We start from the raw sequence: 27,354 nt of genomic DNA, 5'->3' as shown, positions 1-27,354 counted from the left end.
TTTTGTGTATTCTGAAACTTTATTCTTCCCTTTAAAAGTAAAAACTTTGGGGAGGAGGTGGGTTAACATACCGTATTTGGTGTCGTAGCATTTGGAAGGATACCTCGGTTGGTATCAGACGTGCCCCCCGGTGGGAACCCCTTTGTGGCTGCTGTACTGGAGGCGAGGCTGCCGCAGAAGCCCGCAGCCTGGACTGAGGGGTGGTCGAGGCTTGTGCACTCAGTGACAGTCCTGCTTTCCGTCTCTTTTCCAGCTGCTATTTAAACAAGGCTTTTCATATCTGGTCCCGGAAAGATAGATTCTCCCCCACTTTTGTAAACAACGTGCTCTCCCACACGGAAAAGGAGCACTCTGCGCCTGCCTGGATGCTGCTTGCCAAGGTGGCTGGTGCGTCGCCCGTGCTGGACCACTCCACTGTCATCGAGGCCTGGGAGAGGATGAGCAGGTTCGCACTCTTGTCACAGGGCTGCCACCAGACCCGAGGGAGTCCTGGACACAGGGCTTGTGTCTTGAGGAAGTGGGCCCTCTCTTAGCTGTTTGTGTACATGGGTCTTTTCTTTAAATTCTGGTGTAAAAACCAAGAGGGAAAATGGAATCACTGTTAAGCTTTGATTGTCCAAGTACAGGAAGTGCCGTCGCGTTCCCCAGCTTGGCTTGTGGGCCAGGCTCCCTCCTCCCTCCAGTGCTATAATCCGGGAGGAGAGCGCTGCGCCGGCAGCAGTGCGTCCCGGCTTCTGCACTGACGCTTCCTCTGCCCTCTCCCCAGCCAGCAGAACCCCAGTGAAGACACCTTGGGGCACATCCTGTGTGTCATCCGGCATATCGCCAAGCACCTTCCTCAGAGCACCCGGGACATGGTGGCAGGTGAGTGTCTTCCGGAGCATCGTGGAAAGGCTTGCCTCTCACTTTATTTTGAGAGTTAAAAACCTGGAGGGAATTGGCTCTTTTTAGATGTTCTCAAGAAAAAGCTGAATGGATTCTGCTGGTCGACAATGTTGATCACCCCAGCTGTTGACACTTTACAAAGCCTGTGCCGGGCAACTGCAGGGACACCAGCGGAGGAACAGGTACACCACAGACTCGTGCGCGGCTGTCACTCGTCCATGCGGAGACAGAGGGCTCTGCCCTGAGGCTGGGGGTAGCTCCTCGGCCAGCCTGGAAGGGCAGTTAGGTCTTCAAGGAAGCGCCCATCTGACCAGCAGTTGACATTCCCCAAGAAGACCTTGGCTGCTAAAGACACAGCACCTTTAGGAGGTCACCTCCTTGGTTCTGGGCACCACTGTCTTCTAGAAAGTGCATCCTGGGTACTTAAGTCACTCGGTCGTGTCTGACTCTTTGCAACCTCATGGACTGCAGCATGCCGGGCTTCCCTGTCCTTCACCAACTCCTGGAGCTTGCTCAAACTCATGTCCATTGAGTCGATGATGGCATCCAACCAATGATCCTCTGTCGTCCCCTTCTCCTCCCACCTTCAATCTTTCCCAGCATCAGGGTCTTTTCAAATGAGTCAGCTCTTCACGTCAGGTGGCCAAAATATTGGAGTTTCAACTTCAGCATCAGTCCTTCCAATGAATATTTAGGGTTAATTTCCTTTAGAAGAGACTGGTTTGATCTCCTTGCAGTCCAAGGGACTCTCAAGAGTCTTCTCCAGCACCACAGTTCAAAAGCATCAATCCTTTGGCTCTCAGCTTTGTTTATGGTCCAGCTCTCACATCCACACATGACCACTGGAAAAACCATCGCTTTGACTAGGTGGACCGTTGTGGGCAAAGTAATGTCTCTGCTCTTTAGTATGCTGTCTAGGTTTGTCATAGCTTTTCTTCCAAGGAGCAAGCGTCTTTTAATTTCATCACTGCAGTCACCATTCGCAGTGATTTTGGAGCTCAAGAAAATAAAGTCAGTTACTGTTGCCATTGTTTCCCTGTCTGTCTGCCATGAAGTGATGGGACCAGATGCCATGATCTCTGTTTTCTCGCTTTTCTTTCACCTTCATCATCTTCTGCCATAAGGGCGGTGTCATCTGCATGTCTGAGGTTGCTGATATTTCTCCTGGCAATCTTGATTCCAGCTTGTGCTTCATCCAGCCCAGCATTTCGCATGATGTCTCTGCATATAAATTAAATAAGCTGGGTGGCAATATACAGCCTTGGCAATATACTCCTTTACCAATTTGGAACCACTCTGTTGTTCCATGTCCGGTTCTAACTATTGCCTTTTGACCTGTATACAGGTTTCTCAGGAGACAGGTTAGGTAGTCTGGTAGCCCCATCTCTTTAAGAGTTTTCCACAGTTTGTTGTGATCCACACAGTCAAAGGCTTTAGCGTAATCAATAAAGCATGAGAGTGGAGTTGCTCAGCCGTGCCCGGCTCTCTGCAACCCCGTGGACTGTAGCCTGCTAGGCTCCTCTGTCCATGGGATCCTCCAGGCAAGAGCACTGGAGTGGGCTGCCATTGTCTTGTCCAGTAAGCATAAGTAGATGTTTTCCTGGAATTCTCTTGCTTTTTCTATGATTCAAGAGATGTTGACAATTTGATCTCCAGCTTAAACATCTGGAAGTTCTTGGTTCACATACTGTTGAAGCCTAGCTTGGAGAATTTTGAGCATTACTTTGCCAGCGTGTGTGATGAGTGCAATTGTGCAATAGTTGGAACATTATTTAGCCTTGCCTTTCTTTGGGATTGGAATGAAAGTTGACCTTTTCCAATTCTGTGGCCACTGCTGAGTTTTCCAAATTTGCTGGCATATTGAGTGCAGCACTTTCACAGCATCATCTTTTAGGATTTGAATAGCTCAGCCCGAATTCCATCATCTCCACCAGCTTTGTTTGTAGTGATGCTTCCTCAGGCCCACTTGACTTTGCATTCCAGGATGTCTGACTGTGGGTGAGTGATGATACCATCACTGTCATCTCAGTCATTACCATCTTTTTTGTACAGTTCTTCTGTGTGTTCTTCTAGGAAGCACGCCTGCTGGGCCCTTGGTCCCAAGATGGAATCTGCAAGGCTGTCTTCTCATCCTCTTAGGCTGGGTGCTCACAGTAGCCTGGTGGCCCCTCCTGCCTCAATTCCTCCCTCCCTCCCAGGGTGTGTAAGCGCTCTCCTCCTGGTCGGGCCTCCCCCCAGGCCAGAAGGTTTTGGTAGATCTTTGTGCTATTTCCCCCTAATGTCTCTGGTACCAGCGCCTCCTGCTGACACACCCTCGGGAAGCTCCCTCACAGACCAGCGTTCTGTGGGAGATGGGGGATTAGTTTAACTTCTGAGTGCTCTCCATTTCAGCATCTCTAATGATGGGTCATCTTATTACCATGTATTCAGTTTTTGTCATGAAATTTACTTCTGAAAGTGAAGAAAGTGAAAGTGTTAGTTGCTCAGTCATGTCCGACACTCTGCAATCCCATGGACTGTAGCCCGCCAGGCTCCTCTGTCCATGAAAGTCTCTGGGGAAGAATACTGGAGTGGGCAGCCATTCCCTCTCCAGGGGATCTTCCTAACCCAGGGATCGTACCCGGTCTCCCACTTTTTAGGTAGATTCTCTACCGTCTGAGCCACCAGGTATGCCTGGATTGCACTTCCAGACAGTGCTAATCATGATGAAGCAGCGTAGGACTGGGGACTATTAATAATGATTTTAGAAGTAAAAAATTAGATAATTGCCGAAATACTGAGTTGGCTAGAAAGTTTGCTCTTGTTTTTATGTAACATCTTATGGGAAAACCCAAACGAACTTTATGGCCAACCAATATATTTACATTTCCTAGAATAAAAACATCATTGCTTCATCTGAGCCGCCTGCCGCCTTGCTAGGCTTCCTTTTCTTGTATAAGCTCCTTTTAAAATGTCCTTCCCCCATAAGTTAACAGGTATAGTAAGACAGCATAGTGTAACTTTTTTGCTTAGGGTGTGAACAGGTTGAAATTTACTTAATTTAAAAAATGCCCAGCTCTTTCTGTGTCTGGGATTTTCCTTACTAAACTTTTTGACACTTCTTGGTGGAAGGGATACTTATTTTATTTGATTTTCTAACCATTTATCTCTGATCCAGGAAAGTGTGTGAAAACCTTTTAAGTAAGGAACATTCCCTCAGTAAGGAGCACGTGTGAATAGCAGAAAACAGGTAGAAACAAAACAAGAAGCTGATAATGAGGAAGAGTGCCAGGGGGAAGGTGGGGGTTTTGGCCTGTGCCGAGGGTGCCATCCTGCTGGTGTCTGAGGTGCGTTGCTTGTTGGTGCGGAGCCAGGCCTGTGGCTCGGACCCCAGGTCCCCAGCCCTGGCTGGAGGAGGGTCTGCACTGGGGGGAGCCGGGCCGAGAGGACGCACTGTCTGCCCGCCACGGGCCCCGGTGCTCAGAACTGTAAGCTGGGTCCTTGTTCGTCTGTGGGGAAGGCTGAGTTCTCTTCTCATGTAGAAACGAGACTGGAAGAGTGTGGAGCTCACTGCTGTGTCAGGAGAAGGCAGGGTTCTGGCTCTGCCCCCACAGCGTGGTGGACGGGGGACTGAGGCCCTATGTGTCCCGGAAGCTGGGGGTGATCTCCATCCAGGCGACCAGAGACATACCTCTGTCTCTTCTTTTTCTATAAATGAACATCCTGTGTTTTACGGAGAAAAACAGGTGCCAAAGACACGACCATGGAGCCACAGGCTGGGAGGTGGGCGTGGCTGCTCTGCCGGTGGCCCTGAGCTGACGGCGCTGTGGAGCCGCGGTCCGCAGCGGGCGCTGTGAGTGGCGCTGGTGTCTGCAGCAGAGGTGCGGTCTTGCTGTCTGCACCGGTTGGGTCCGAGACCAGTGCCCCATCCTCTGTCTCAGGACAGCCTTCAGAGCAGGGTGGGTGAGACCGGGTGAGCGGCAGCGAGGGGTCAGAGCAGGCTAGCTGGGGCGGCTGAGGGGCCTGGCGTGAGCAGCTGGAGGAGGAAGTGCGTGAGAGGAAGAAGCGTGGGGCAGCAAGTCGGCCTAGAGACTCAGACAATCAGAGTGACTCAAGGTCACTTAGGACTGGTTTGGACCAGTAGGTGGGAATTGCAAGGAGACAGATCTTGGGCAACTGAAGAAAAAGCGTTCTGAGGTCTGCCTAGACCAGACAGACTCACCCCTGGGCACGGCTCTGGTCAACAGGGATGCTCAGGGCAGAGCTAGAGGCACGGCGGGAGCGCCTGTGGGCACAGAGCCCAAGGTGGGCAGGCAGGCGGGCTGACCGGCAGCTCACCCAGCCTCTGAAGTCTTCCTCTCACTAGCAGCCGGGGGCCTGGGGACCCCGATGACTGGGACACAGCATGTTCGTTCCAGAAGGTCCAGGTTGTGCAGTTGATGTGTAAAGCTCAGCAGGGGTGTGCACACATTTTAGGCCAGGTCAGCCTCAGAAGTCTGGGTTATGATGGTTGGTGGTTTGCCAGCAGTTTGGCAAACTTTGAGTACCGCCTTGTGGTTGAGCTGCGGGGTGCTACCTGGGGTGATGGTCAGACTGCCCATTCCTAAGGCCCCTGCCACGCAGTGGGGGAGACCCACATGTAGCAGGTAATTCTGTGGTAGAGTAAGTCCTGAAACAGAAGTGAATGTCCTTCTGATTTTTTATTGTTAGTGTATAGGAGTGCAAGGGATTTGCATATTAATTTTGTATTCTGTGACTTTACTGTGTTCATTGATGAGCGCTAGTAATTTTGTGGTGGCATCTTTAGGGTTTTTTACGTAAAGAATCATGTCATCTGTAAAGTTTTTACTTTTCCAATCTGGATTCCTTCTATTTATTTATTTTTTCTCTGACTGCTGTGGCTGGGACTTCCAAAAGTATGTTGACTAATAGTGGCAGAGTGGGCACCCTTGTCTTGTTCCTGATTTTGGATGAAATGCTTTTTTTTCCTGCATTGAGAATAGTATTTTCTGTGGGTTTATCATATCTGGCCTTTATTATATTGATGTATGTTCCATCTGTGCTTACTTTTGGGCTTCCCTTGTAGCTCAGTTGGTAAAGAATCTGCCTGCAAATGCAGGAGACCTGGGTTTGATTCCTGAGTTGGGAAGATCCCCTGGAGAAGGAAACGGCAACCCATTCCAGTATTCTGGCCTGGAGAACCCCATGGACAGAGTAGCCTGGTGGGCTACAGTCCATGGGATCTCAAGAATCAGACACAACTGAGCCACCACCGCCATGCCTGCTTTCTGGAGAGTTTTTATCATAAATGGGTGGTGAGTTTTGTCAGTAGCTTTCTCCCAATCCGTTGAGATGATCATTTGGTTTTTATACTTAAATCTGTTAATGTCATGTATGTCATGTATCACATTGATTGTTTGCATGTATTGAAGAATCCCTGCGTCCCTGGGATAAAGTCCACTTGATCCTGATATATGACCCTTTTAATGTTTTGTTGGATTCTGTTAGCTAGAATTTTGTTGAGGATTTTTGCATCTATGTTCATTAGTGATACTGGCCTGTAACTTTTTTGTGGTATCTTTGTCTGGTTTTGATATCATAGAGTGAGCTTGGGAGTTTTCCGTCCTCTGCAATTTTCTGGAGGAGTTTGAGCAGGATAGGTGCTGGCTCGTCTCTAAACTTTTGGTAGAGTTCGCCTGTGACGCCATCTGGTCCTGGTCTTTTATTTATTGGAAGATTTTTTTATTACAGTTTTGATTTCCATGTTTGTGATTGGTCTGTTCATATTTTCTGTTTCTTCCTGCTTACATTTTGGAAGACTTTCTGAGAGTCTGTCCGCTTCTTTCAGATTCTCTGTTTGATTGGCATGTAGCTGCTCATGGGAGTCTCTCACGACCTTTTGTATTTCTCTGTCGTCTGTTGTAACTTTTTCATCCCTAATTTTATTCATTTGCGTCTCCCTTTTTTTCTTGATGAGCCTTGCTGTTTGTCAATGTTGTTTATCTTCTCAAAGCACCAGCTTTTCGTTTTATTGATCTTTGCTATAGTCTCCTTCATGTCTTTTTCATTTCTTTCTGCTCTGATCTCTTTATGCTGTCTTTCTTCTACTAACTTTGGCTTGGTTCTCTTTCTGGTTGCTGTAGGTGTAAGGTTAGGTTACTTGTTTGATTTCTCTCTTGTTTCTTGGGGTGGGCTTGTGCAGCTATAAACTGCCTTCCCACCCGTGCTTTTGCCGCCTCCCACAGGTTTGAGTCATCGTGTTTTTATGTCATTTGTTTCTAAGCATATTTTGATTTCCTTTTTTATTATTTTAGTGATCTGTTGGTTATTTAGAAGCATACTGTTTGACCTCCATGTGTTTGTATTTTTTATAGTTTTTTCCCTCTGTAATTGATTTCTAATCTCATAGCATTGTCAGGAAACATGCTTGAAATGATTTCACTTTTTAAAAATTTACCAGTGTTTGATTTATGGCCCAGGATGTGATCTGTCCTGGAGAATGTTCTGTGTGCACTTGAGGAAAAAAAGTAAAATCTAGGAAGATGGTGCTGATGATCCTATTTACAGGGTGGCAAAGGAGACGCAGGCGTGTGGACACTGAGAAAGGGAGGGGGTGGAGGGCTTGAGAGTGCAGCGCTGGAGCGTGGAGGTTACCATGTGTAAAATAGACAGCTGGGGGGAGTTGCTCTGTGGTGCAGAGAACCCAAAGCTGGTGCTTGTGGGCGCTCGGAGGGCTGGGATGGGAAGGGAGGTGCACGGGAGGTCTAAGAGGGAGGGGACATACGTGCGCCTGTGGCCGGTTCATGCTGATACACGGCACAGACCATCAAAGTGCTGTAAAGTAAGTGTCCTCCAATGAAAAGTAAACGGAAAATGTGACAGACAGCGACTGCCTGGCAGTGTGGTGGCCTGTCACGGTGTGGAGCCGCTCGGCTCAGCCTGGGTTTTGAGTGGCATCCAGGTCATAGGGAGCAGCTGAGACCCTCTGCAGCCCGTTGGGTGTGGTGAGGTGCATGGGCTGGAGATGGGACCCCTGGAAGTCACTTTCACTAACAAGAGACTCTGAAAACTTGTCTCTAATGAATACATTCCAGGAGGCTCACAACTGTTACTTTCAGTCTGTGTGTGTAAAATGCACTCTCCAGCACAGCCGTTAGCTCGCCAGCTACATGCGCCAGAAGAGGTGCAAGGTGCTCGTTACTGGAGGAGCACTGCTGTTGCAGACCTCTTAGAAATGGGGCCTCGAGGCCTTCCTGAGTAGATGTCTGTCCCTCTTATGGAGCCAATGTGGACAGACCTAACATATCCGGAAGACTGTTACGTATAGAATTCGTATACGCATACAAAATGTAGTACGGAGAGTGTATTAGGAAGAGCATACCTCAAGTGTTCTTTGTGAGTCCCACTTGACCAGCTCGTATTGCCAGGTCACTAAAGGGAAGAGCAAAGATGCAAAAACATGATGGCTGGGATTTTCGTGGCTTCCAGCTTATGCCTTTGGAGGCCATAGCGTTTCTGCTGTGCGAGTCGTGTGCCAGGGCCAGTCTGCTGGGTACACGGCGCCCCTCAGAGGTGACCTTCGATTTGCCACAGGAGTTGCTGGCGCAGGCGTCAGGGGACGTGCTTGCCACCTGCGTGCGCCACCTTTCCGACATCATCCTGAAGGAGGACGGGCCGGGCCGGATGAGAGAAGACCTGATGGTGAGTGGCTGCCGGGGACTGGGGATGCCTTTGTGGTGTGTGTTTCCAACACCATGAACAGGAGAAGGGCGTTCCTAGCCTGATGCTTACTCTTCTTTTCTAGAATTTTTTACTGCTGACCTATTCATTTTCTTCTCACTTACTCCCTGGGGGAAATGATGGCAAATGCTTCTCCCAGTTGGGTCCTGTGAGATTCCTGATCCAACAGGGAGAACACAGTGTGTGTTGTGAGCTCAGAAGTAACAGGTGAGAAGAGAGTGGCATGAGTGTACTCGTGCTTCTTGGGGACTGAGTGTGACGTTTTGTAAAATTGTCTGCTGTGTCTGCTGAGTGGTTTGAACATCAGGCTATAGAGCAGTTCCCAGGCCACATGTGAAACAAGAAGAGATGTTTGAAAGCTGGAGAAATTCCTGCCCCGGGAGCAGTGAGATTGTGTGACATGCACCTGCTTTAGAAATTGTGTCTTGAAGAGGTGCCTTTGAATCTTTGCACACAGGGCCTGTTTTCTCATCCAAGTGGCTGGCTGTCAGCAAAACATTGGTGATTCTGATTCTGGCATCTGACACCATCCAGGAAGGGCCTTTTAGGCTAGGCTATCACTTAGCTGAAACTGGCCATCTTCCTCATCTGTTTGTTCAATTCCTGTTCCCCCCTGTTCAGGTCAGTTACCCCTCGCACTTGAAGCTGGGGGTCGATGGCTATGTTTGGATATTTTGGAGGAGAAGAATCTTTGTGCTGAGACATCAATACGCTCCCAGTTCAGTAATTAGAATCATCCTAATCAGTAGGAACCCTGGTGTTTTGGGTCAGAGGCCGCAGTGTGTAGAGTGGCCTTGACTCAGGGCTTTTCTGGAGGGTCTTTCTCTGTTGATGGGTCTGGGATTCCCTACCCAGTCTAAGAAAAAGGTGTAATGTGACCAGGGAGTTTTCCTTAGTAAGACTTTTTTTCCTGTTCAATATGTCACCAAAATCTACCCTTCAGTCAAAATATATGGAGAAGTTTCCCTTATATATATTGTTTAGTTCACTCTTATTTAAATATAGTTCAAATATTCCATCCGTTCACTGAGATACAGTATGTTCAGGTCTCTCTAAGCACACACATCATTATTAGCTTTCTCACTCTAAAAAGTCTTTACCCAGCATTTTACTGTTTAGTTAATATCACTCTTGTATTTTTATGATTGAATAATTAAAATACTGTTGCTTAACTATTAAGCTGAATATCCTCAATAAAGACACAGTAACGGTGCCTTGAGGTTTTAATGAGTTTCGGGAGGAATCTTACTAGTAAGCTAACCAGGAGGATGATTTGAAAGTGCATTTAAAGCGTGTAGCAGGCTCTATCGGAGAAGGTGATGGCACCCCATTCCAGTACTCTTGCCTGGAAAATCCCATGGGCAGAGGACCCTGGTAGCCTGCAGTCCATGGGGTCGCACAGAGTCGGACACGACTGAGCGACTTCACTTTGACTTTTCACTTTCATGCATTGGAGAAGGAAATGGCAACCCACTCCCGTATTCTTGCCTAGAGAATCCCAGGGATGGGGGAGCCTGGTGGGCTGCCATCTATGGGGTCGCACAGAGTCGGACATGACTGAAGTGACTTAGCAGCAGCAGCAGGCTCTATGCCCCCTCGTCCTACACAACCCTTCTGAGGAGGCAGAGCGCCATCCCAGGGTGCAGGGCTGTGCGTCTGAGACGATGCAGGCAGCAAAGTATTCAGTCACGTAGACGCGTGGTGATAGCGTGGTAAGCTCTGACGACATCCTTGATTTTTAGCATACTGTTGTGCAGTTGTCAAAACATATTTGTTGTCTACATTGACATGAAAGGATGCCTGATGTTGAAATTTAGAGTTGCAACCTTCAACCTAGTGGGATTGGTAAGTGTGGGAGAAACGCAAGCATGAAGCCCTATGACCATAAAAATACTTGGAAAAGAAAGTCATCCAGAAAAACAAGGGTGGTATCTTGTGAGCGGCAGGATTGTGAGTCGGCTGTTCCGTGTTCCCGTTTACTTGGGAGCACCAAGGTCACCCCTGTTACCACAGTGTATCTGCTAGCCAGCGCCCCTTTGACTTGTAGGAGTATCTGGAGGTAGATGATACAACTACTTTAGGCAGTGGCTGAGTTTTTCCAATGGCTGTGTCTTGTTTCGGAGGAAAAAGACAGCCATTTAATTAGCGGGACAAAAAGAACTCTGCTGACACAGCCTTCATCCCACTAGAGTTCGTTTTCCTCTGCCATACTCTTACTGCAGAACCAATTCTCTTTGCAGGTGAAGTATGTTTTCACCTTAGGAGACGTCGCCCAGCTCTGTCCAGCCAGAGTGGACCAGAGGGCCACCCTCCTGATCCTGTCTATCCTGGCCGCGTCTCCCAGCAGAGAGCCTCGTAAGGCCCTTGACGCGCCCCATTCTTGCTGCCCAGGGCTGGCCTCGCCCTGAGCGGTGCAGTAAGCCCACCTCCCCTCTCTCCTGCAGGGCCCCGGGTACCCCCAGGCAGCAGTGTGGCCCCGGCCTCCCAGCCCCTCTCCCAGGTCCAGGGTGTCGTCATGCCCTCGGTGGTCAGAGCGCACGCCGTCATCACCCTGGGTGAGTGAGGAGCACACACAGCTCCGGGTCTCCGGTAAGCCAGTGGTCTGTTCCTGGGGGCGCGGCCCTGCAGGGCCCTCACCGTCAGTGCACTGGGGTTCCCGTGGTGCTTTTACCCTCAGTCTGTCCATCAGATTTTTCAAAAATCTCAGAACTAAAGAAGAGGAAAGTGTTCTCCAGGCCAAAAAAAAAAGGTGCAGACACAAAACTCAGCAACACCCTCTTTTCTCCTGACTGAACGAGAAGTGAAGGGAAGGACACAACCGTGTTTACCTAGCTCAGGTTTCAAGTTCATTACTAAACTTTTTACTTATATTGATTATGTGTATAATCAAAAATAAGAAGTGTCATCAGTTACATTTTATTGGTCATTTTCCAGGTAAGTCGAAAACTCCAAAATTCGTATGTTGACCTTAGAAGAAGGCATTTGTACTGCCCTAGAGGAGCGTCTCAGCGATGTCTGTCTCGTGTAGCCTGGGGGTAGGGAGTACATGTGTTTTGAGCGTTTTAATATTTAGTATGGGTCTGTCTGCCTTTGGCTTCTTTGTTTGTGATTGTTGATGTGATGTTCTAACTGTAACTAAATAAAATCCCTGGCAAGATGTAGCTGAAGAACCTGTGAGGCAGAGAGTGAGAGTACAGTTGGGGTCTGTCTCTCTCGGGGACAGGAAAGCTGTGCTTACAGCACGAGGATCTTGCAAAGGAGAGCGTCCCCGTCCTGGTGCGGGAGCTGGAGGTGGGCATAGACGGGAACGTCCTCAACAACATCGTCATCGTCCTGTGTGACCTCTGCGTCCGCTACACGGCCCTGGTGGACAAGTACGTCCCTACCATCTGCACATGTCTGAAGGACCCGAACCCGTTCGTCCGGAAGCAGGCGCTGCTCCTGCTCACGGGCCTCCTGCAGGTGTGCGGCGGGGCGGCCCCGCCAGCCGGCCCTGGGGCCAGGGTGGGGAGGAGGGGTGCGGGGTCTGAGCAGCGGAATAAGTGTGCGACCTCCTTCTCTCTGCAGGAGGACTTTGTGAGGTGGAAGGGCTGCCTGTTCTTCCGTTTCATCATCACAGTCGTGGACCCGAACCCAGAGGTCGCCAGGTGAGCCTCTTGCCTTGCACCGGGCAGCTGAGTGATTGGCCTAGTTTCTGGAAAGTTCTCTCTTAAATTGCTTTGGATTTGCGTCTTGTAGGATTTAGTGAGGTTTTGGCAGTTGCCAGATAATTAGTCAACTTTTAAAGTACTGAGCTGTACAACAAAGCTTTAGTTTTCATGAAGTTTAAGAACAAAAGCACTGCGGCCCAGAGGGGCTCGGGAGAAGCCGAGCGCCGACTGCGCCTGCCGACACTGCCGGTCCCAGGCAGAGGCCGAGAGCAGGGCGAGCCCCTGCTGCACCCACTGCTGGGGCAGGAGCCGTGCCTCCTGCACGACGCACGGTCGACTTCTGGGCCAGTGACGCAGGACCTCAGACTTGCCTCTAAGTGCAGAAACTAAGGGAGGCGCTCTAGGAGTTAAGACAGGATTGCTCAGTGTGGGACGAGAGTGCACAGTTTATAGGGCTCCTTGGAAATGGGCATTTCCTGATTATTAGAAGGCAAGAGAGTTGCCTTGCCACTTGTTCATTCCTGTCCTTCTGGAATTTTCTTAAAGATTTCAGGGGGTTGAGAATTTGCTAACCTCAGTTGTGTTACACGAATAATGCTGTTTAAAGCAAGTCTATAGTGGGAAAATAGAGTGTTGAATGCATGGCAGGAGCTCCCACAGTTGAAAAGTGGTCTTTACAAATTCATTAACTCTAAAAGCATGTAATAATGGGTCCCTCTGGTTCTAAATGGGCTTCCCTGGTTGCTCAGACAGTAAAGTATCCACCTGAAATTCAGGAGAACCAGTTTGATGCCTGGGTCAGGAAGATCCCCTGGAGAAGTGAATGGCTGCTCACTCCAGTATTTTTGCCTGGAGGATCCCATGGACAGAGGAGCCTGGCAGGCTGCAGTCCATGGGGAAGAGCCAGACAGGACTGAGCAGCCGACGCCTTCACCTTCACTTGCTGTGAACACTGTCGACAGTGGCTCACTCTGGGCTCCGTGGGAGAATTCCTGTTTGGTCTCCTTTGCGTATGTCTCTGCAAGGAGGCGCATTTCCCTGACAAGCTGGGAGAAGGCTGGCGTGCTGGTCAGCATGTCTAGAGCCAGAGTCAGCGGCTGAGGCGCCCGCGCTTCCTTTCCCTCTGCGTAAGTGGGGAAGGGGTTCGGCCACTGCGTGGTGTCCTCTCCGCTTTTCCGGCCAGGCCAGCCCCAGGCCCCGTGTGCCGTGGGGGACCCAGGGGCAGAGAGGAGCTCAGCGCATTGGCCCCTCCCGTGTGCGTCACAGCCTCGATAGCTGTGTGGAGCACGCAGTGACGAGGTCACAAGTCACAGGGACGCTAGAGGACAGGCAGGCGTCTCCCCGAGTGCCCTCGTCGCCTGAGGGTTGCCCACTTTAGCCCTGCCTTCTGAGTTGGTTTGAACCACGGCAGAATGTGGAGCGTGATTTGAAGAGCTTTGAAAAGCTGATTTAAATCAACCTGATCATCTATTTTTAGGCCAAAGGTCAGGCCTATCTGCTTCCTTATACATGTTGATTTTTCCATGTGTGTCTGCTAGGGCAGATCTTCACAAGAGACTCTAGCGGCAGAGCCCTGTGAATTTACTTTTGGTCGAGGTGGATTTCCTGACGACTCCAGCATGAGCAAAATTGTATGACTTTTTTTAAAATCAGTTTTTATTGGAGTATAGTTGGTTGACAGTGTTGTGTTTCTGCTGTACAGCAAAGTGACTCAGTTGTGTCATACACGTGTCCACTCTTTTTTAGATTCTTTTCCCAGGTAGGCCATTAGAGAGGATGAAGTGTGTTCCCGGTGCTATGCAGCAGGTCCTTATTTTATACATAGTAGTGTGTATATGTCAATGCCAGTTCAGTCCAGTCGCTCAGTCGTGTCCAACTCTTTGTGACCCCATGGACTGCAGCACACCAGGCCTCCCTGTCCATCACCAACTCCCAGAGTTCACTCAGACTCACGGCCATCGAGTTGGTGACGCCATCCAGCCATCTCATCCTCTGTCGTCCGCTTCTCCTCCCACCTTCAGTCTTTCCCTGATCCAGCATCAGGGTCTTTTCCAGCGTCAGTCCCAGCCTCCCAGTGCACCCGTGTGTACCCCCCAGTATACCCCTGTGTATACCCCGCAGTGCACCCCTGTGTGTACCCCCAGTGCACCCCTGTGTATACCCCCCAGTGTACCCCTGTGTATACCCCGCAGTGCACCCCTGTGTATACCCCCCAGTATACCCCTGTGTATACCCCGCAGTGCACCCCTGTGTGTACCCCCCAGTGCACCCCTGTGTATACCCCCCAGTATACCCCTGTGTATACCCCGCAGTGCACCCCTGTGTATACCCCCCAGTGCACCCGTGTATACCCCGCAGTGTACCCCTGTGTATACCCCGCAGTGCACCCCTGTGTATACCCCCCAGTATACCCCTGTGTATACCCCGCAGTGCACCCCTGTGTATACCCCCCAGTATACCCCTGTGTATACCCCGCAGTGCACCCCTGTGTGTACCCCCCAGTGCACCCCTGTGTATACCCCCCAGTGTACCCCTGTGTATACCCCCCAGTGCACCCGTGTGTACCCCCCAGTGCACCCGTGTACACCCCCCAGTGCACCCGTGTACACCCCCCCAGTGCACCCGTGTATACCCCCCAGTGCACCCGTGTATACCCCCCAGTATACCCCTGTGTATACCCCGCAGTGCACCCCTGTGTGTACCCCCCAGTGCACCCGTGTATACCCCCAGTGCACCCCTGTGTGTACCCCCCAGTGCACCCGTGTATACCCCCCAGTGCACCCCTGTGTGTACCCCCCAGTGCACCCGTGTATACCCCCCAGTGCACCCCTGTGTGTACCCCCCAGTGCACCCGTGTATACCCCGCAGTGCACCCCTGTGTATACCCTCCAGTGCACCCCTGTGTGTACCCCGCAGTGCACCCCTGTGTATACCCCGCAGTGCACCCCTGTGTATACCCCCCAGTGCACCCGTGTGTACCCCCCAGTGCACCCCTGTGTACACCCCCCAGTGCACCCCTGCCCTCCTTCCCCCTGGCAGCTGTGCGTCCGTTTTCTCCATCTGCGGCTCTTCTTTCTGTACAGCAGCGCATTTGTGCCATTCTTTCGACTCCACCTGTGAGTGGAGTTCTGATGCTGGTCTCTCTGGCCTCCCTCACTGGGAATGAGGATCTCCAGGTCCAGCCACGTTGCTGCTCACGCATTGTCGCCTCCTTTCCTGCTGAGTAGTGTCCGCAGTATGCATGTTCCCCATTAGCTCTGTCTCCTCTGCTGATGGACGTTTAGGTGACTTCCGTGTCCTGGCTGTTGTGCTCAGCACTGCAGTGAACGCTGGGTTGCATGTGTCTTTTCAGATTGTGGTTTCCTTGCATGACATGTTGGATTGGTCCTAAAATATAAACCCCTAGTGTAGAGGCTACAAGCTTGTATGAGATGTACCCTGTCTGCCAACTACGTGAGCCCTGCAGACAGCAGTCAGGATGATGGCCAGGCAACAGGTCGGCTGTCTCGGGGCAGGGCAGATGCTGCAGCTCTGCAGGAAGGCAGGGCTGGAGGGGCGCTGCAGCGATGGGCCAGTGACGCAGAAAGGAAACAAGAGCAGAGATGGCTCGGTGGGGGAAACAAGTGCGTCACTGAGGATCCAGAGGGCTCCGTGCAGGACAGGTGAAGGGCCGAGGGAGTCAGAGAGCTGTCAGAACAGTGGGCGGTTTCTCCGACCTCTGCGGGGCTCCAGTGTTGTGACAGAGCCTGGGTCCCTGGAGTCGATGAAGCCGGGAAGACAGGAGGCTGTGTGGAACTGAAGGTGCTCTGCAGACTGTTGCAGGCTGGCCAGCCTCCTGGAGCAAGCCCCACAGCCTGGGCAGCTGATGAGCAGGAGACACTGCCCCCTCCCTGCTTGGGGGTGGGAAGTCGGAGGTGGGCCAGCACAGCTGTTTCCAGGGAGCCAGACCCACCCCGTCTACACGGCCCCGTGTCCTCACGAGGTGGGAGGGAGGGAGGGAGGTATTCCAGGACTTTGTTTATAAGATACTCCCCGTTCGAGAGAGCCTGGCTCATGGGCCAGTCTCCTCCCAGATGTTCACCTCCTGATAGCACCCCCTTGGGGGCCTGGTTTCCAGCACAGGAATTTGGGGAACACAGACTGGTATGCCTGCCCTAGCAGTGATGTTGGGGCTTGGAATGGAGAAAATCAGGAAGCACTTAGCAAGCAGGTGAGGGTGAAACAGATGCGTTCAGGAGTGGCCAGAGGAAAGCCTGAACTTGGTAACTCTAGGGGAGGACATGGGTTCTCCCCAGCAGCGGGCCCCGTCCCTTTCCCCTACGCCCTCCCAGCCACCTTTTGGCCTCAGATCACTTTTGTCAACACATTCTGTGTAGTTTTGATATCATCTGTCCACCTGGTGAGACACAGGCATCCTGGAGTCGGAGGTGGTCTCGTTCATAGGCATCCCTCCTGTCTGAGACGGCCTGAAGTCAAGGAGACACTCAGGGGACATTGGATGAGTCAGTGAGTGAAAACGATCGAGGCAGAGGGTGGGCTTCACTCCCTGGGTCCTTGAAGAACAGCTCGCTTGCTGAGAAGAGGAGGGACCGATGGGGAGCGGTCCCCATGTTGTGGGAGCAGGACCACACCACACACAACAAGATGCAGGCGGCAAAGCAGAGCTGGGACACACGCAGGTGACAGCAGGGAGCGAGGAGAGGCAGCCACAGGTCCAGCTCACAGCGGCTGTCAGCGCGGGGCGGGGTCCACCCCCATCATGGTGGCGGTCAGAACAAGGCGGCGGTCACCGCAGGGCGAGGTCTACCCCCATCACGGCCGCAGTCAGCACAGGGGCTGGTCAGCGCCGGGCGGCGGTCAGCGCGGGGTGGGGTCCACCCCCATCACGGCCGCAGTCAGCACAGGGGGCGGTCAGCACTGGGTGGCGGTCAGCGCGGGGCGGGGGCCCACCCCCATCATGGTGGCGGTCAGAACAAGGCGGCGGTCAGCGCGGGGTGGGGTCCACCCCCATCACAGTGGCAGTCAGCACGGGGCGGGGGTCCGTCCCCATCTGCTCACGGTGGTGGTCAGTGCGGGGCGAGGGTCCATCCCGCTCACAGCTGCAGTCAGCGCGGGGCGGGGGTCTGTCCCCGTCCGAGCCGGAGAGCATCGGGGTCGGGACTCTGAGTCATTCTCTCGGCCTCCACCAAGGGGATACCAGCTTCCAAGTAGCACGTGTATAGGAAGACGTCCAAAAGAAGAGGGGCGTGTGTGTTTCCTGCTCTGTCTAAAAAGGAAGCAGCCTCGCTGCTTGCCCCTTGAGCCTGTCGGGCTGATGGAATGGAGATCTGGATTCTTAGTGCTCCTCGGGATGACTGCCCTTCCCTCTGGTTTTCACGTGAGATGGTTCTGTGTGAAGTCTGCAGCGTGCCTGACTTGGTGGTGTGTTGTGTTTGGTCCCAGTTCGGGTCCTGGGGGTGAGGAGGGCAGGAGAAGGGGCCGGCCCCAGCGGGCACCGCGGAGGATGCTGGTTTCTTGTAACTTTTCAGCTGACAGATACCACACTGTCCCTCTTGGCGAGTCGGTCGAGCTGGCTGGCTCTGTGTGCCCTCGTGCAGCCAAGGCGAGTCTCTCCCTGGGGGCCTGTCTGTGCGGCTGGGTGTCCTCCCCACTCTGGACCTGCCCTCCACCTGTGTCCAGACCCTGCGTGTTATTTACATGCCTGTGGGATGACTTGTCCAGCTGGTCAGGCCGACGACTCACCAGGGTGCTTGCCCGTGCATCCCGACCTATACCTACTTTTGACCTAATGTGAATGGACCAGCATCTGACGTTGAACGTCTGAAAGTCTTAGTCACTCAGTCACGTCCTGCTTTGTGTGACCCCTTGAACTGCGGCCCGCCAGGCTTCTCTGTCCATGGGATTCTCCAGGCCAGAATACTGGAGTGGGTTGCCATGCCCTTCTCCAGGGGATCTTCCCGACCCAGGGATCCAACTCAAATCGGCAGGCCTCCTCCCTGGGGGGAGAGGCCATTCCCCTGAGCAGATGGCGCTTTAGCGGTTGTGTGCTCAAGGGTGCATCCGGTGAACATTCCGAGGTCGCCGTTGACAGCAGGTCATTGCCCTGTTGAGGTCTCTGAGTGGCCACCTCTGACTGGCTGCGGTGTGAGCTCTGAGCACACTGACCGTGTCCTGAGCCTGGAGGAGAGCTGCCGGGAGGGCTCTCGGGGGTCTTGTGCATCCCGTGGCCAAGAGCAGCGCATTCAGACTTCTCTTGTCCCCCGTCCTTCCCCTGGGGGATGGGCTCCTGGCAGCTGGAGATTGCAGTCAGCTCAAGGTGTGAGGAAATGTGGGTTTGGCTGGGGCACTGGGTCAGAGCCAGCCCAATCCTGGGTTGGCCCGGCCTGGGCGCCCGCCCTGTCCTCGAGCGTCTGCTCCAGGGGCTGTGGGTGCTGCCCTGTAGCCCTCTGCCGCCTGGGTTGAGCGGTCGCTGCCTGTGGACAGTCCTGTCTGCCCGTTTCGTGTTGGCCCTCAGGAGAGTGCAGGCTGAGGCAGGAGGCCTGGGGTGGTCATGGCCGGCGGGTCCACCTGAAGGGGCGGCTTGGGGGGGCTCCTGCACATGAGGTGTGGCTGAGTGACGGTGGGCTGTGAGCTTGCAAGCACAGCTGGGAAGCCTGGGTTCACAGGGCAGGCCCGGCCCCGGAGTTGCGTGCGCCGGAGAGCCGGTGCCCGCCCCGTCGTGGCCTCCGCGGGAAGGCTCCTGGGGGCCTGCGAGGCGCCCGCGGCGTCACCCGGCCCGTCCGTTCTCTGCAGCACCGGCGAGGTCTGCCTGGTGCACCTGCTCCTGAAGAGGAACCCGGCCCTATTCTACCAGCACTTCATCGAGTGCGTCTTCCATTTTACCAGCTATGAGAAGCACGACAGTTTCAATAGGTTCCCCCAGTCGGACAGGTCAGTGCCGAGGCGGGGGTGGCGCGGAGGGCCCGGGGGGCAGCATCACCACCAGGCACGGCGGCCCCCTGGCAGGTGGCCCAGGAGAGAGAGGTCCTCCAGCCTCGCCGAGGGGCTGTGCTGAGATGGTCCTGCTCTGTCCCAGAGAGAAGCGGCTCTTCTCCCTGAAGGGGGCTAAGAACAGGGAGAGAAGGATGAGGATATACAAGTTCCTCTTGGAACACTTCACAGATGAACAGCGGTTCAACATCACTTCCAGAATCTTCGAAAACATCCTCGGTAGGACCGGCCAGAGCGGGGATAAAGAGTGTGGAGGGAACTGCTGAGTGGCTGGGGGCCTAGCCGCCCTGCAGCCCAGGGGCCCCGACACCCCGACCCTGATGTCCTTGGTCATCGGCCCGATGTCCTGACCCCGACGCCCTCGGCCGTCGGCCTGATGTGCTGACCCCGATGCCCTCCACCGTCGGCCCGATGTCCTGACCCATGTCCTCAGCCATCGGCCCGACATCCTAACCCCGACGCCCTCTGCCGTCTGCCTGACGTCCCAGTCCTGACGTCCTGACCCCGTCACCCTCAGCCATCAGTCCTGCCCTCAGGCCAGCAGGCCACTGCCTCCATCCATGCCCAGTACCACCACCCCCAACTGTGGGCAGCAGTTCTCAGGGTCCGCCTCTGCTTCCTCCAGCCTGCTTCGCTGACGGCGACCTGCCCCTGGACATGGAAGCCAGTGAGCTGCTCTCGGACACGTTTGAAGTGCTCAGCTCGAAGGAGATCAGGCTGCAGGCGCTCAGGCCCAGAGCAGACAGGGAGCAGCTAGGGGAGGAGGAGGAGCTGGCCCCGGTCCGAGCGGCCCTGCAGGAGTCGCAGAAGAAGCTCCTCTCGCAGGCGAGTGCGCGGCTCCCGAGGTGGGGGCGCTGCTCCTGGAGGCCCCGGCTCCCCCGAGGCGGGGGCGCTGCTCCCGAGGCGGGGGCGCTGCTCCCGGAGGCGGGTGCACTGCTCCCGAGGCGGGGGCGCTGCTCCCGGAGACCCCGGCTCCCCTGAGGCGAGTGCGCTGCTCGCGGAGGCCCGGGGTCCCCGGAGCCCCCTCCAGCCTCCCCTGAACACCCGCCCTGTCGGGGCTCTTCTCTGCTGCGCCTGTGGCTCCAGTGGCTCGCGTGTGCCTGGCCCTGGTGTTGTGTGTGTGGACGTTATACCCGCTGACGGTATCTTTAGTAATTGGGTTGGAGGCTTCCTGTCACCTTCTGGGTAAACTCTCCATGCCCACGTGTGGCCTGGTCCACACCCCCCGCTTTGCAGCCCGCTGGCTCTGGTCTCCAAGGGGCCGCGCTCCCCCCTGCCGGGCCTCTCCCCGCCCAGCCTGCCCTATGCCGCCTGCCCAACCAGTCCCCCAGACACACACCCTGCCCTGCCCCTTCACTCCCGAGCACCCTCACGGCCCCTCACACCTTGCCAGCCTCACGTTGTGACACAGCCTGGTCTGGAAGTAGCTTGAAGGCGTGAGTTCTTGGCCCCATTTCTGTCGCCCGGGAGGTTAGCCTGGTGTCCAGTGCAGGGAAGGTATTGGATGACATTTGTGGAGTGAATGCGTTTAAACCACTTTTCAAGGTTCTCCCTAACTTAGCCTCTGCTCAGACTCATCTTTATTAAATTATTTCTTTAGTCTTGGCCCTCCTGTTTCAGGAACTCTGCTAAGTCTTTAGAAATGAGTGGATTACAAGTAAAGAGAGTATGCTAGCGACTTCAAATGGGACAAGAGTGACCTTCGGGTTCTGAAGGGTCGTCTGGCACGCAGGGGCTAGTGCAGTGTGCTGTCTCTAATTCTCAGAGGTTTGCGCAGACATCTGTGCTCGGCGCTCATTCTTGGTGATGGCAGTGTGTGACTACCGGCAGATCTCCTGTGTACAGAGTTTCAGAGAGGGGCCCACACCCTCTCCAGGCCCGGCCCCTCCTGCGCCGCCCCACCTGCAGGCACACGGCGTGCTCGTGCGGCAGGGCCGAGCCCCTCTCATCTCGTGGAGGAGCCCGGGGTGCAGCTGGGCTGTGTGACGGGCTCGTGGGAAGGCGGGGTCGGTGGGCGAGGGTGCCAGCTCCCTGCTTCCCACACAGGTGAGGCTCTGTACCTACAGACGGGGCTGTTCAAGGCTCTGCTGGGTTTCTAGTTGCTCATTCTTGTCTGGGAATAAGACTAGTATGTGTATGCCTCCTGCTTTACACCATTTTGCAGTGATGGTTTCCTGGTCTCCCCAGCTGAGGTAACTTCCTCTCCAGTTCTCAGAATGACATTAAAAATAAAAAGTAAACTTAACATCATGTTCGAGATCGGCCTTGCAAGAACTAGATGAAGGAAACATGTTTGTCTTTCAGAACTTCATGCATCTGAAACAGCCTTCTTTTGTTACCACAGGTTCAAAAGAGAAATTTAATAGAAATGATTATTCCAATTATCACCTCCCTGAAGCCTGCCCTAGAAAAGAACAAGATCCCAGCTTTGCGAGAGCTCATGCTCTACCTCAGGGTAAGGAGGCTTCGGGCTGCGTGGTTGTCCCCCCGCCCCCAGCCCCACTGGTCAGTCAGGACCCCACAGTCCTGACCGTGGGTCCAGCATGGCTTGGAGCAGGGCCCCAGGCTGCCCTTTGCCTGGGAGAGAAGACAGGGGCCACAGGTCCCCCAGAGGCTGTCTCTGCCTTTCCTGGGGAGTTGGGTCTATGTCCTTAACTGTTAGGTTCAGGTTTGAAGTTTCTCAGCTGCGGCCACAAATGGGCCCCCATCTCGGTTCATTCTGCATGGGGTGAAGTGGAGGTGCTCATCGCTGACGGGAGCTCACCCCCGGCTCTGTGTCTGGGTGCCAGTCGGGGGTACTGCACCCAGCAGCAGCCTTTCTGCCTCCTGGCCCTGGGCTCCCCAGGGGCCTCATGCACACAAGAGTGCACAGAAATGAGGTCTCAGACCTTCCTATAGAGTCTTGCAGTCAGAAACACAGCATTTCCCCTTTCCGTTTATGCTGTTTTCTTCCTCAAAAAAGGCTCAGATTCCTTATTTCCCAAGAAGGGCTGTGGCAGGATTACATCGAATACAGTTTTCAAATACACCTTCATCCTACAGAAGTGAAGGTGGGAAAGACGGGCTGACTGTGGAGAAAGTGAGGACTTCAGGTCACTCACACTGTCCTTGCCCTGGTGACCCTCAGAAAGGAATAAAATCTTGGGTAGCCCCCTGAAACACTTGCGGACAGGGAGACCCCGCCTCTGGGCACACTCGAGCAGGGCTGTGCGCCCGGCTTTGTGTGGACCCTGTCGGAGCAGCCCCTGCGGTTCTCACGTGCACCTGGGAGCCCCCTGGTTTCCCGAGGCCGGGGGGGGGCTCCTCCCTAGAGGTTGGGCCAGGTAGATCTTCCCTGCCTCCAGGAGGAAAAGTGGCTTCTTCCTCACAGCACAGAGGCCGGGTCCCCGCCTCCAACCTTAGCCCTGGTGTGCTCACAGCCTCTTGTCACGTCATGAGGAGATGCACAGATGGCCCCAAGCCTCAGCTGTGTCCTGAGAAAGCCGGTGTGGACGGCTCCCCGTGCCCGATCTAGCCAGGATGCCGTGTGCTGCCCGCCTGCCAGCCTCCCGCTGGGATTCCTGAGACAGGTCCCACAGCCCTGCAGTCGCAGACAGTTCTGAGCCCTGCTGGGGGCTGCTTCCAGCCGAAGTTCTAGGGGTCCATGGTGCCTAGCAAGGGTTCAGGAAGCTTCCAGGAGATGAGGCTCCTGTGGCCAGCACAGGAGCGGTTGGCACTTCCTGGGCAAGTGGCGTCAGGTTCGCTGGTCTGTCGGTGGAGCGGAAACCGTCTGCTCTGAGCATGCGTCCTGCCATGTTCCCGTCGGGATCAGGTTGCGGGAAAGAGCCCATTTACCGGCTCAGGGGGCGCTCAGGGATGCTGCGGTCCATTCTAGGAGGTGATGCAGGATTACGGAGATGAAGTCAAGGACTTCTTCACCGTTGACAAGCAGCTGGCCGCGGAACTCGAGTACGACATGAGGCGCTACCAGGAGCAGCTGGCTGAGCAGCAGCAGCCGGTGAGGCGGGCAGCCCCGAGCGCCCCAGGTTGCAGAGCGGCCAGTGGGTGGCGGCCCTGCCCCGTCTGCCCAGTGTCACCCCACACCCACCTTGGTGGCCTCCTGTCTCAGGGGGCACCGTCAGCGAGGCCCTTCCCTGTCACCCCTACCCTGCTGGAAAGTCGCCGCGTCCCAGTGGGGGAGGGAGGTGTGCCTATTCCCAGACAGCCCTGACCCTGATGGGGTCCTGGCTCCTTTGGTGGCAGAGAGCGCGGTCCCCCCGAGCTCCTCCTTGGGGTGGCTGCTCCCCCGGAAGCCTGGACAGCCCCACGGGCTCTGTGCGAGGCAGTGCCAGAAGCCTGGGTCTGACATGGTTTTGAAGTGAGTTCCTCTGGGCCTGCGCAGAGCATGTAAGATGCCCTTTACGCTAAGTGCTGGGAGATGTGCTCTTTAATTCTTTTCTGTGACAGGTTCTGAGCTTGGAAACAAGTCCAGCTCCTGCTGGCCGAGAAAGAGACACCGCGGCTGCCGCCGTGGACCAGCCGTTCACGCCCAGGCCCCACGCTGCGCACACGGCCGCACCCCTGTCTCTGGTGCCCAAGGACAGGTGTGCGGCGCCGGCTCAGCTCTCTGCAGGGGCGCCCCTGGCACCCGTGGGCGGGGACTGGGCTCCAGGGAGCAGGAGGGCACGTCCACCTCCGTGCTTCACAGTGTCTTTGTACCAACAGGCCCATGTCGGCGAGCACCATGGACATCCTGAGTTCCGTCAAGAAGGTCGTTGAGTCGCGCCGCTGGCACAGTAGCCGGACCATGGGTCCGCTGCCCTCGGACAGTCGTCCTGAGAGCCCAGGTGAGCCCCGCGTGCGCCCACTGGCGGCCCCGGAGCTCAGGAGACCTGGGCCCACCCCTGTCCCCATCAGGCACTTCTGTCTGTCGTCTAAACGAGCCACTGGGTTGGGCCCGGGGTCGGAGGGTGTCCAGCAGCCCTGCTCACAGTGGACGGTCTGGAGGGCAGGATGAAGCCGACCCGCCCGCAGCGAGGGGCAAGAGGAGGAGGGCGTGCATGCGGCCGGCAGCGAGAGGAGGGGGGCATGCTGCCGGCAGTGAGGGGCGAGAGGAGGAGCGCGTGCCCATGGCTGGCAGTGGCCCTGAGGGGTGTGAGGAGGCAGCGAGAGGCGAGAGGAGTGGGTCGTGCGGGCGGCTGGCAGCGAGGAGGAGGGTGTGAGCGCGGCCTTCCCGCGGTCTCCTTGCTCGGCGGGGAGGGGCTGGGGGCTCTCGTCGGCCTCGCCCGGGCCTTGATGGCTGCGGAGCAGGGCTCCCCTACCTGTCCCTGAAAATGTAGGTGTTTTTTAACTTTCCGAAACCAATCACGTCACGGTAAACGTTGGGATGTAGTCTTGTGTGTGTTTGACCTTCAGGATTAATTCCCACGAGTATTATTTTAAGCTTTTGATGGTGTCAGACCGTTGTTTCTTGTTCCTTTCACGTGAATTCCCACTTTGGCCCACGAGAGCCCATATCCTACAGAGAAAGGGGTTCATAATATCCCATGAGCTGTAGGCTGAAAATTTTAATTTCATTTGTTTGAATCCTAGTGAGAAAGGCCATGATTTTTCATGCTTATCATTTGTGTGTATCTTTCTGAATTACCTGTTTATAAAACTTTATTTGGGGCGTTGAGTGTACCGTGTATCTTGCAAATGGTTTTCTCAGGGGCATGTTTTGTTTCTGGGGCTGTTGTGTCTGGGTTTTTGGAGAGGTAATGTTGCCCCCTTTCCTCCCAGTGCCCGTGCGGGTCTTGGAGCTGGAGTCCAGTGGCGCTGACCCGGAGTCCAGTGGAGCTGTTGACCTCGAAACGAAGCGAGGGATCAGCACCCCTGAGCGTAAGCAGGCTGCGGGCACGAGCAAGTCTCCTGACTGCAGCGCGTACCGCGTGTGCAAGGGTCCCAGCACAGTTTCCTCATGCACGCCATGGGGCGTGTGGTCACACTGACTGCCCCTGAGTGACTGTGACGGTGCTGCTGACCAGGCATAGCTGACCGTGGCCCCTTCCAGGTGCCACCAGTGGACGTGAGGGGTTTTCAGGGCTAGGTTTAACTGAACAGGGGGCACTGGGATAGCAGGTCCCTCTTCGTGGTGAATCGGCTGCGGAAGCGCCGCCACCTGGCCATGCTGGGCTGTGCGAAGGGCTCCAAGCCCCATCCGGGGTCTGCACAGCAGCGGTGAGGGGCGGGAGGGGCTCCCAGGCCTGTGGCACCACGGACGCACCAGCAGACCTGATCCCCGGCCGGGAAGGTCTCCCCAGACCTCAGTGGTCGCAGCACGGGGAGCGCGTGGTGCCTGGCCGTCTAGCGGGTGTGGTGAGAGCACAGCTAGTTGGGATGGGGCAGGGCGACCCGGGGCAGTAGCACCCGCTGTGAGGCGCGGCCCAGGCTGAGGGGCGCACAGGGCTCTGGACACAGACAGCCCTGGGTCAGGAGGGAGCCCCACCAGCGTACGACAGCGGGGGCTCCGTGTCCTCAGCACTCAGGTTGTCCTGGCCGAGCATCGAGTGAGGACTTGACCCCACTGATTTCCTTTAAAGCTGGCAACTCCCCTGAGGGCGGTGCCTGTGTCCCCTCTAGAGAAAGAGGTTCTCAGTTTAGCTCACGCTGGGATGCAAAGCCCGAGTTGGCCCAGGTGGGAGGGTGGGTGGCAGTAAGCAGGGGCCAGCCAGCAGGGCAGCATCTTCAGGGCACCCAGGAGGAGTGGCAGGAGCAGGGTTCTTCAGGGGCTCTGAGTGCGGTGAGGCCTTCGGGGGGCTGGGGAGGAGCCGTGAGCAGTGGTGCTTGGAAGGCAGTCAGGGCCAGGAACCCGGGGAGGGAGGCAGGCCCTGGCCCTATCGTGCACCTGCCCTTGCTCAGCTTCTCCCCCGAAGGCCTTTGCTAACCTTCCACTGAACATTCTCCTTTCCAGAGACCATCCCAAATGTCACTTTTGGCTCAGAAATCAGCTACATCGTGTCACCGGGCCAGTCGCTTTCCCTCCAGAGCAAGAGCAGGAGGCGCGCTCCAGGAAGCCGGCAGGGCTCGAGAGCTGCAGGCCAGGGGGACAATGTTCTGTGTCTGTCACTGCCCGGCATGCCGTAAGTCCCCAGTCCCTACCCGGAACAGTCCCACCTGAGGGCTGGGGCCCCACGTGACATGTGCACCTGTCCCCGCAGGCCCCCGCAGACTTCCCAGTGGAACGTGAGGTCTCCCTCCAGAAGCGAGGACCGCACTGCCTCCAGGAGGCCGCGCCGCCAGGCCTCCAAGAAGAGGGGCAAGTGACCACCTCTCCTGGGAGTTCTCGCCTGGAGCCCCGGGGCCACCCGCCTGTTCGCCTCTGTGGCTGGTCAATACCTGGTTAAAAACTGTTAACACACCAGGGAAACGCCTTAGATATTTAATACGGACTTAAATATCTGAAAACATCCCTCTCATTCTAACGAGCTCTGTTCTGGTCCCAGTCCAGAATGTTCTCTCTTAGAAGTCCTGCTTCTGTCAGCTGTTCTCCAGGTCCTTACAGTAAGGACATTGCTTTCTATATCTGCTATCCTGACTGTCATATTTTTTCTATTTTCTTAAATTGCAAACTTTATAAAGCTTCTTCCAATGCACAAAGGTTAAGTATGAGTCCAGCCTCTGAGTGTTTTTAGCACAGGGTTTTTATCGGTAGTCATTTAACTGACAAAGTGTTGGAGGAGAATAAAACCAAATCTCTCCTGTTAGGGCAAAGGGACCCAAGCTTTCTTGAAGTTTCAGGTCCTCTGCCTCCTCACAGCAGCTGTCTTAGCATAGACTGCAGTCCCTGCTTAGAGAGAATCTGTTTCTTACCCAGAGCAGCAGGAGCGCTGCTTTACGTCCAGTCCCGAGGGCCGTCCCCGCAGTGGAGGGGCCTTAGGTTCTGGGCCCACTTAACACTGGTGAGCGTGTGCCCTGTCCAAGAGTGAGCAGAGAGAAACGGGGTCGGCCCAGGTTCATCCCGGATCTGCCGAAGCAGAACGCAGGGTTTCTGTCCATGCTGACATGGAGTGCTGATAGGTTAGAGCGTGGAGGCTGTCCTAACCCCAGCTTCCCATGTGTGAGCAGTTGTGTGTGCACAGGTCTGCACAGC

At 55.0% G+C, this 27,354-nt stretch overlaps 1 protein-coding gene across 1 annotated transcript in view; it reads left to right on the top strand.

Annotated features, from left to right (window-relative positions):
- The window catches only part of NCAPD3 (non-SMC condensin II complex subunit D3), a 61,419-nt gene extending 34,677 nt beyond the window's left edge, over positions 1-26,742 (top strand). The window contains exons 16-33 of the mRNA XM_068988356.1: positions 254-445; positions 767-864; positions 952-1,067; positions 8,458-8,565; positions 10,845-10,959; positions 11,049-11,159; positions 11,828-12,066; positions 12,172-12,251; positions 19,047-19,184; positions 19,330-19,463; positions 19,870-20,069; positions 21,589-21,699; positions 23,119-23,241; positions 23,691-23,827; positions 23,949-24,070; positions 25,005-25,103; positions 26,176-26,344; positions 26,423-26,742. Coding sequence (XP_068844457.1) covers positions 254-445; positions 767-864; positions 952-1,067; positions 8,458-8,565; positions 10,845-10,959; positions 11,049-11,159; positions 11,828-12,066; positions 12,172-12,251; positions 19,047-19,184; positions 19,330-19,463; positions 19,870-20,069; positions 21,589-21,699; positions 23,119-23,241; positions 23,691-23,827; positions 23,949-24,070; positions 25,005-25,103; positions 26,176-26,344; positions 26,423-26,528 — 2,398 coding nt within the window. The 3' untranslated portion in view covers positions 26,529-26,742. The remainder of the gene's footprint in view (positions 1-253; positions 446-766; positions 865-951; positions 1,068-8,457; positions 8,566-10,844; positions 10,960-11,048; positions 11,160-11,827; positions 12,067-12,171; positions 12,252-19,046; positions 19,185-19,329; positions 19,464-19,869; positions 20,070-21,588; positions 21,700-23,118; positions 23,242-23,690; positions 23,828-23,948; positions 24,071-25,004; positions 25,104-26,175; positions 26,345-26,422) is intronic.
- Positions 26,743-27,354: the final 612 nt, after the last annotated feature.

This window comes from Capricornis sumatraensis, chromosome 16, assembly GCF_032405125.1.
Source record: "Capricornis sumatraensis isolate serow.1 chromosome 16, serow.2, whole genome shotgun sequence".
NCBI classification, from domain to species: Eukaryota; Metazoa; Chordata; class Mammalia; order Artiodactyla; family Bovidae; genus Capricornis; species Capricornis sumatraensis.
The sequence above is the reverse complement of the archived record's forward strand: the minus strand, read 5'-3'. Positions and strand labels throughout refer to the sequence as shown.